We start from the raw sequence: 9,959 nt of genomic DNA, 5'->3' as shown, positions 1-9,959 counted from the left end.
TCTGCAGTGACTGTGGGTTTCTCCTTTTATGTGGTCCCCGGTGGTTTCTGGTTCAGAAAGGGGAGAGTGCTGAGCACTGCTCCGCGCTCAACTGCCGAGGAATTCTGAGCAACCTGGTTTGGGACACAATTTCACTTCAGAATAGATGGATAAACTCTGTCCTCAAAGGGGACAACTCTGAATTCGCATTCAACCTGAGGCTGTGCGGTTAGACTCACCGGGTTCATGCCAGCTCTGTCAACTGCTGCCTGCAGCGTCGGGCCACTGCCTCGGTGTAGGAGATGAACTCTAGGTGTCCCATACCAGCCAAGTGTTCCAAAGGGGCGAGGAGAGACGCTCCTAATAAGTGCCAGGCGCGTCACAGGCTCTCGCTTCCTTTCCTCGCTTTTTTTCCCCCCCTACTGTTACTTTTTAAAATTGAGATCTCCTTTTTTGTTAATAACCTTGAAACAGACAACCTTTTGGCAAAAACAAAGCTAAGGCTAAACCCGAAGAAAGGAATTAAAACGAAGAAAGTTCTTCAGTCTTGTTCGCTAGCAAGGTATGACAGCTGAGCCGCGCAGGTGAGAAGATGCGCTGGGAAACGCGCGTGGAGACGTGCTTGGAGCGCCGAGCAGTCAGCTCACTACAGAATGGACACGTGGGGGCGCACGTGGGAGGGTCTGCGAGGGGCGGTGCTAAGGACCTGCGCACGTGGGGCTGCAGGCGTGGTAGCGCACGTGGGAGGTTGCGCGTGGTGCTTTGGATAAGCGCACCTGGGGCTGAACGCGTGGGAGGTGCACGTGGCAGGGTGCGCAGGATAAGCGCACGTGGGGCTGCGCGCGTGAGCGGCGCACGAGCGGCGCCAGGCAGCCTGGGTTTTGTTTCGCGGTCGCCTTGACGACCGGGCAGCCTGCAACGGCGCTGCGGCGAGTCGTTGAGAATGTGAGCCGAGCCAGGCATCTTGCGGACCTCGCCTGACTAGGCCGGGCCGGCGCCGGAGAGAGTACCAGCCCCATCCGAACGGGGACTATGAGAAAATGGTCGGGCAAACGAGGAGTAAGCTCAGAGGTGCGGCTTCAGAGCCATCGCACTTTCTCCGCTCCACTCAGTCTAGGCGGCGGCGCCGGGCCACAGGATCTGGGGAGCGGGAGTTGGAGAAGGAGCCGAAGGAGGAGGTGAAAAGGCCGGAGCTGCCTTTGCGCACACGCAGGGGGAACCTGACAAGGGGCGCCCGGAAGTATTCGCCGCAGAGGATCCGAAACTTGAAAACGCAGAATTGCGTGCCAGTGGAGATGGTTAGAAGGACCGATCTTCTGAACGACCGCTTTCCGTTTCTCAGCTCTTTGCTGGAGCAGCTCTCGGACAAAGCGCAACTATTGCAAAGACGTCAGGTCTCGGGCAAGGGGGCCTTCGGCATAGGTGAGCGGAACCGACCGAGGAAAGCCCCTTGCAGGAGCCCCGACAGCTCCGGCACCAGCACTCCCGGGCGACTAGGCTCACAATGGAGAGACCCGTGTACCCTCTTGATCCTAGGGTTGGACGTGGTTTCCATGAATCTTGAATATCAGTTTAACAAGCAAGTCTGGCAGCAATAATGGCGAGTTCCAGTATCTGGAAAATTGCTGACAAAAATTCCGAGCCCTCTTAGTTCTTCTTTTAAAACATTTTCAAAGGTTTGCAGGCACAGTGATAACTTTACGTGTCACCAACAAAATGTCATCTTGAGGCAGCCATTTATCCCTAGTGAAAATGATAGGGTAGCTTTGGGGGAGGGGGAGGTCAGACTTTATATTTTTCTGCACCTTGAATGAAGCAAAATAATATGTTGGTTTTAATGAGTTGAGAATCTTTCACAGGGGAAATAGGATCAAATTAGGCAATATATTTCCCCATGTTGGTATCTATTTACTTTCATCTTGCTGAGGAGCTTGATGCCTAAATTGCCTTCTTATTTAAGCCCTTGAAAGATTTTTCTTTATTTGCATTCCTAATTTTTGAAGATGTAAATTTTGCTTTTTCATTAAGAGCAATTTTGAGCCTAGTCCTTGCTCAGACTGGCTGCTGTTATATATTGAAACACAGATAGATATCTCCTAATGTAAGTTGTGGTTTCTTTTCCATCGTAAGTTGATTGCTGATATTAAAGTAGAATGGATCTCCACATTTGGAGCATGTAGACAATACTTGAGAAATAATGGGGGTTCATATTTAGATTTTGTCAGATGTCTAGTTACGGGAAATGTGGGATTTTAATTGGGACCAAAAAAGGGTAATATTTGGATGTGTGGAGCAAACAACAAGTATTAGAAGCCTATAGAACAGCATAATCAGAGCCATGGAAGTAAGAAAATATGAAATAAAAGTAAGGGTCCAAAAGAGAACGTAGAGTGTTCAAAAAATTGGTTGGGACCAGCCGTGGGGAGTCTAATTCAAGTCTACATTTAAGGCATTTGAACTTCATTCAGTAGGATGGCACTGATGGGTTCTTTTCTTTAGGAAAATAATTTTTTTTAAATGAGGTGAAATGCACATAACATAAAATTAACCATTTTTAAAGTGAACAATTTTGTGACATTTAGTATGTTCTTGATATTGACATTGAATGACTTAAATAGAGTGATAGGATCAGAAGTGTGCTTCAGAGAGATTGATTTGACAGCAGTGTGTAAAATGGACTGGATACGGACTGAGGTAGAAAAAAACAGTTGAATGCTAAAATCCAGACAATAATGGTCTTTTTAATGTTATTATTATTATTTTTTGGCGTTAATGTCTTTGTTGCTGCATGTGGACTTTTTCTAGTTGGGGTGCACTGGCTTCTCTTGTCGGGGAGCACAGGCTTTAGGCACCAAGGCTTCGGTAGTTGCTACATGTGGGCTCAGTAGCTGCAGCTTCCGGGCTCTAGAGCACAGGCTCATAGTTACGGTGCTCAGGCTTAGTTGCTCTGCGGTGGCATGTGGGATCCTCTGGGACCAGGGATCAAACCGGTATCCCTGCATTGCAGAGTGGACTCTTAACCACTGGACCAGGGAAGCCCCAGGCAGCAGTGGTCTTAATGAGGGTAGCGACAGTAGGAATGGAGAAGAGAAGTCAGAGGTGAAAGTTGATGGAAACATGTTGAGAGGACCTGGGTAGGTGATAAGGTAGAAGAGGAAAGGAATGTGATGAGGTAGAAGAGGAAAGGAATGTGATGAGAGGAAGAGAGAACATTTGGTCAGGCATGAGGATTGTAGATTTGGGAATTATTCATGTAGAAGTGAGTTGAAACATTGACATTGAGTGAGATTTCCAAGATAGAAAAGAGAGCAAAGTAAAGATACTTGGGAAAACCCCTACATACTTAGTTTTAAGAGAGAAGAGAAAAATAAAAAACAGAGAAGCATATAAAAACAAAATGGTCAGAAAATGGATGAATTGGTAGGTTGGTATGATGGGTCTTGATAGAGAAAGAAATCTAAGAATCTGGTGAAATTCTACAGAGAGGTTGAAAAGCAGGAGAATTGAAAGAGACTGTTGATGTTGATAACTGAAGGGTCATTGGTCATTTAAGAGTTATAGGAACTTTAAAGAAGTTGGCTGATTATCTTGTCAGACATGGCAGGGGATGGAGAAGAGAATATTTTGTAGTTGGAAGGTCTACTATATCAAGAGAAGTATTTTAAGGCCTGGGAATATGAAAGGCTGAAGGAGAACGATCGAGGAGAGAGGGTGAGATTGAGGTTCGAAGAGAGTGAATACTTGATGGTGCAGTCTTGGAATAATTGGGAAGGATGGAGATAAAGGCATGAATTTGAGAAGCTATCAGTAGAAAAGAGAAGAGATACTTCCTGTTGTGAGATGGTAGAGAACAGAGAAGCAAAGCTCACTATATAGAGAAATGTTGAAATGGATATAAGATGTTGAGAGTGCTTGCATCAAATGGTCTTTGTGTCAGTAAGGTACAAGGTTGGGTCACTTTCAGAGGTGAAGTTGACAGAGGCAGGATACAGGAGATAGGCTTTTAATCACAACTTTAGAAGGAGCTGTGATAAGCCCTTCTTTGCATTTACAGTATTGACATCATTACACCTTACAATTTTGTTGGGTAGGGAATGTGGGTTAAGGGGAGTGGGTGAGAGACACTAATATTTTGAAGATTTTGGAAAGCTAGATGGACTTAGTAGGATATTTTATTTTTTCTTAAGTATTATTTTTAAGAGTAATTGCCTTGAGAATAAGAAAGAGGATACAAATATAGTTGAGTAGGACATTGTCCATCTTAGAGTTAATGAAACCTTATCAGAGTTGAGAGGGAAGGTATAGGTTTAATGTTTAAGTGGTTCATAGTATTACCATGTATTAGATGGAAAGTTAACATATGTAGTGAGTATATACTTTTTCTATAAAGACCCAAGTAGTAAAAATTTTAAACTTCAGGCCACATACAGTCTTTGTTATTTATTCTTCTTTCCTATTTTTTACAACCCTTAAAAAAATTAACAACCATTTTAGCTTGCAGACAAAATAGACCAGACAGATCATAGACCATAGTTTGCTGATTGTGACATAAAACTAGACATCTGAGAAATGTTGAGGAGTGGTAGGACTGAGCTCAGGATGGTGAGAATATGAAAAAGAGCTGGAGAAGCATGATTGGAAGATTCCAACATTACAGTGTTTGTTTTAAAAGTTATTAAGTAGTCATTTTAAAGGCAACTGTTAATGACTTTTTCCTTTTTTTTTTCTTTTTCCAGCTGCCTTTGTGGCAATTTTGCACTGGTAAGATTAGTTTCATTTTGATATAAATAAAAACATTTGGATTATAAAAATTACCATCACTGTTTGTATATATAAAAAATTAACTGCTTGCTATGTATATAGAATATCTATATGTGTACCAGTTAACATATGTATATGTGTGTGTGTATAAAACTTTTAAAAACCTCATGTGTGAAACATTTATAAATGAATGCATTATGGGAATAGTAATTTATGAATTAAAATATTTTTGCTTTACCAAAAGGTTCACCACTGTATTTCCTAAATATCTAGCTTTTGTAGTGTGGTTTTCATGTTTATTTCATGTAAAAAACTTCCTCATTTTCTAGCAATTGAGAGTTGTTAGTGACATAAGGGAGAAGGAAATGGGAACCCACTCCAGTATTCTTACCTAGAGAATCCCGTGGACAGAGGAGCTTGGTGGGCTGGTGTCCATGGGGTCGAACAGAGTTGGGCATGATTGAAGCAACTTAGCATGTATGCATGCATTGGAGAAGGAAATGGCAACCCACTCCAGTGTTCTTGCCTGGAGAATCCCAGGGACAGAGGAGTCTGGTGGGCTGCCATCTATGGGGTCGCACAGAGTTGGACATGACTGAAGCGACTTAGCAGCAGCAGCAGCAGCGGCGGTGGCAGTGACATAAACTTAGGGTTTGTGTAAAGTTTTAGTAGCACCTGTCAATTGGAAATCAGGTAGAAATGAAGATAAACACCCTGTAATGGTAATACAGAATTAAATGAGCCTTTCAGTGTGCATACACATACACATTATTTTACATAAATGATATATTTGTAAAAAGTATATGTAAAATAATTTTCCTCTGACATATCTTCATTTCTACCTGAGCTCAAGGATTTCTGCTCTTGGGAAGAATGGGATCTACCCCACGTCCTATTGGGACAGTGCTTTTCTGACCATTATTCTGCAGGGAGATCTCGATGTTGTTAATAGAACTAAGACTGTAATGTTAAGAAACATTTCCTACAGCTTGTGATACCCTGGTATATGTCCTAAGTATAAATGAAGGTGAGTGGAAGACACGGTTGCCATATGGAATTTTGTTTTATTTTCTACTTCATTGGAAAGCATCTACTGTATAATTAAGGATAGTATAATTGCTCACTACAATTTTACTTGTCAATTATGCTCCTATTTCAGTACCTACAGCTGGGTTTATTTATTTATTTATTTTAGTTGTACTGATAAAATATCTTTAAGTACAGTCCTGTTTTCTTTGGCACTTTATGTAGTGTTCTACTTACTAAAAAATTTATTTAACCTAAAATAATTTTATTTAAAATTATATTCTAAATCTTTTCAACAGTTAAGAGATATTTCCCAAACCTGGTACATTAGAAACACTTGTAAAACATAACAGATAAACAAAAGCATGCCTCAGTTCTGATTTAGATTCCTGGGATGGGAAGAATGATGGAGAAATCTACAAGAGTTTTAGATCAACAATTGTTGTTGTTCAGTCTCCCAGTCATGCCTGACTCTTTGCGACCCCATGCTTGCCAGGCCTCCCTGCTCCAGTGGATCATGTTTTGTCAGAACTCTCCACTATGATCCATCCATCTTGGGTGACCCTACACAGCATGGCTTATACCTTCATTGAGTTATGCCAGCCCCTTCACCATGACAAGGCAGTGATCCAGGAAGGGGAAATACACAATTATCTGTGTTATAGTGCTGGATTATAAATCCCTAAAAATTTACAAATTGAAAACTATAAAGTTATCTCAATATTTATTGTAAAAATTTATTCTTTGTTCTTCTTATGGTTTTTATACTTTGTTTATAATAGTTTAGCCCTGTTTTTGAAACATGTTATTTTTCTTCTAGGGTACATTTGATAACACTTTTTGAAAATGATCGTCATTTTTCTCACCTCTCAGCCTTAGAACGGGAGATGACTTTTCGCACTGAAATGGTTAGGTTCTTTCTTCTAATGAATTCATTTGTAATTTAAGAATAGTAAGGTGCAAATATATTAGGATCTGAAATGAATTTTGGTGAATTGTACTGTTTCTCACACTATTTTAGGTTTATTTTATTTTTGCTGTTTTTAAAAAGAATTTTATTAGGATATAGTTGACTTACAATGTTGTGTTTCAGATGTATAGCAAACTGATTCAGTTATAAATATACATATATTCATTCTTTTTCGGATTCTTTACTTCTGTAGATTATTACAGAATATTGAATAGAGTTCTCTGTACTATATAATAAGTCCTTGTTGGTTATCTATTTTATATATAGTAATGTGTGTATGTTAATCCCAAGCTCCTAATTTATCTCTCCCTGTCCTTCACCCACATTTCCCCTTTGGTAACCATAGGTTTGTTTTTGAAATCTGGCCTATAGGTTTATTATTTAAATAAAAAGTGTTTTAGTCCTCACTTTGTAAGCAAGAGTACAGTCAAAATGGATTAAAGACCTATATGTAAGACCTGAAACCATAAATCTCCCAGAAGAGAACATAGGCAGAACACGGTTTGACATAAATTGCAGCAGTATTTATTTTTGGATCTGTCTCCTAAGGCAAAATAAATAAAAGCAGAAATAAATAAATAGAGCCTAGTAAAACCTAAAAGCTTTGGGGGAGCTGAAGAAACCATTCTCAAAACTAAAAGACAATCTACTGGATGGGAGAAAATACTTGTAAATGCTGTGACTGATAACTGGTTAATATCCAAAATACATAAACAGTTCATACAACTCAATATAAAAAATTTTTGAAAAATTGACAGAAGACGTGAATAAACTTTTTCTGAAGAAAACATACAGGTGGCTAACAGGCACATGAAAAGATGCTCAACATCACAAATTGTTAGGGAAGTGCAAGTCAAAACCACAATGAGATACCACCTCACCACAGTCAGAATGGCTACCATTGCAATGTCTACAAATGACAAATGTTGATGAAATTTGGAAGAAAGGACACTCTCCTACCCTGTTGATGGGAATGTAAATTGGTGCAGCCACTGTGGAAAACAGTGTACAAGCTTCTGAAAAAACTAAAAATATGATCCAGCTATTCCCTTCTATTTTACCACTTATTTTGATATATGGAATCTAAAAAATAAAATATATACCACAGAAAAGTGTTTCAGGATTCTTTTGTCACATTCTCTTCCTTTCCTACAGGCAGACTTCTTTATAAGATAGTAAAGATCAATTGCTAGAATGTCAAAGCAAAATGATAGGACTCTGAAAGAGGAACTCCCCCGGTCGGTAGGTGCCCAATATGCTACTGGAGATCAGTGGAGAAATAACTCCAGAAAGAATGAAGGGATGGAGCCAAACCAAAAACAATACTCAGTTGTGGATGTGACTGGTGATAGAAGCAAGGTCCAAACTGTAAAGAGCAATATTGCATAGGAACCTGAAATGTTAGGTCCATGAATCAAGGCAAATTGGTAGTGGTCAAACAGGAGATGGCAAGAGTGAACATCGACATTGTAGGAATCAGCAAACTAAAATGGACTGGAATGGGTGAATTTAACTCAGATGACCATTATATCTACGACTGTGGGCGGGAATCCCTTAGAAGAAATGGAGTAGCCATCATGGTCAACAGAATAGTCTGAAATGCAGTACTTGGATGCAATCTTAAAAACGACAGAATTATCTCTGTTCATTTCCAAGGCAAACCACTCAATATCACAGTAATCCAAGCCTGTGCCCCAACCAGTAACACTGAAGAAACTGAAGTTGAACGGCTCTATGCAGACCTACAAGACATTTTAGAACTAACACCCAAAAAAGATGTCCTTTTCATTATAGGGGACTGGAATGCAAAAGTAGGAAGTCAAGAAACACCTGGGGTAACAGGCAAATTTGGCCTTGGAATACAGAATAAAGCAGGGCAAAGGCTAATAGAGTTTTGCCAAGAGAACGCACTGGTCATAGCAAACACCCTCTTCCAACAACACAAGAGAAGACTCTACACATGGACCTCACCAGATGGTCAACACAGAAATCAGATTGATTATATTCTTTGCAGCCAAAGATGGATAAGCTCTATACAGTCAGCAAAAACAAGACCAGGAGCTGACTGGCTCAGATCATGAACTCCTTATTGCCAATTTCAGACTGAAATTGAAGACAGTCAGGAAAACCACTAGACCATTCAAGTATGACCTAAATCAAATCCCTTATGATTATACAGTGGAAGTGAGAAATAGATTTAAGAGCCTAGATCTGATAGATAAGAGTGCCTGATAAACTATGGATGGAGGTTTGTGACATTGTACAGGAGACAGGGATTAAGACCATCCCCATGGAAAAGAAATGTAAAAAAGCAAATGGCTGTCTGAGGAGGTCTTACAAATAGCTGTGGAAAGAGAAGCGAAAAGCAAAGGAGAAAAGGAAAGATATAAGCATCTGAATGCAGAGTTCCAAAGAATAGCAAGGAGAGATAAGAAAGCCTTCCTCAGCGATCAGTGCATAGAAATAGAGGAAAACAACAGAATGGGAAAGACTAGAGATCTCTTCAAGAAAATCAGAGATACCAAGGGAACATTTCATGCAAAGATGGGCTCGATAAAGGCCAGAAATGGTATGGACCTAACAGAAGCAGAAGATATTAAGAAGAGGTGGCAAGAATACACAGAAGAACTGTACAAAAAAGATCTTCATGACCCAGATAATCACGATGGTGTGATACTCACCTAGAGCCAGACATCCTGGACTTTGAAGTCAAGTGGGCCTTAGAAAGCATCACTACGAACAAAGCTAGTGGAGATGATGGAATTCCAGTTGAGCTATTTCAAATCCTGAAAGATGATGCTGTGAAAAGTGCTGGACTCAATATGCCAGCAAATTTGGAAAACTCAGCAGTGGCCACAGGACTGGAAAAGGTCAGTTTTCATTCCAATCCCTAAGAAAGGCAATGGCCAAAGAATGCTCAAACTACTGCACAATTGCACTCATCTCACATGCTAGTAAAGTAATGCTCAAAATTCTCCAAGCCAGGCTTCAACAATACGTGAACTGTGAACTTCCAGATGTTCAAGCTGGTTTTAGAAAATGCAGAGGAACCAGAGATCAAATTGCCAACATCTGCTGGATCATCGAAAAAGCAAGAGAGTTCCAGGAAAAGATCTATTTCTGCTTTATTGACTATGCCAAAACCTTTGACTGTGTGGATCACAATAAACTGTGGAAAATTCTGAAAGAGATGGGAATACCAGACCACCTGACCTGCCTCTTG

At 40.4% G+C, this 9,959-nt stretch overlaps 1 protein-coding gene across 1 annotated transcript in view; it reads left to right on the top strand.

The window, feature by feature from the left end:
• The first annotated feature begins 874 nt into the window (after positions 1 to 874).
• The window catches only part of DPY19L2 (dpy-19-like 2 (C. elegans)), a 92,281-nt gene continuing 83,196 nt past the window's right edge, over positions 875 to 9,959 (top strand). The window contains exons 1-3 of the mRNA XM_010831143.1: positions 875 to 1,401; positions 4,716 to 4,740; positions 6,587 to 6,674. Of these exons, the coding sequence (XP_010829445.1) occupies positions 1,020 to 1,401; positions 4,716 to 4,740; positions 6,587 to 6,674 (495 nt within the window). The 5' untranslated portion in view covers positions 875 to 1,019. The remainder of the gene's footprint in view (positions 1,402 to 4,715; positions 4,741 to 6,586; positions 6,675 to 9,959) is intronic.

Source organism: Bison bison, unplaced genomic scaffold (genome assembly GCF_000754665.1).
Source record: "Bison bison bison isolate TAMUID 2011002044 unplaced genomic scaffold, Bison_UMD1.0 scf7180017864525, whole genome shotgun sequence".
Classification (NCBI taxonomy): Eukaryota; Metazoa; Chordata; class Mammalia; order Artiodactyla; family Bovidae; genus Bison; species Bison bison.
Note: the sequence above shows the minus strand (reverse complement) of the source record. Positions and strands in the feature narration are given on the sequence as shown.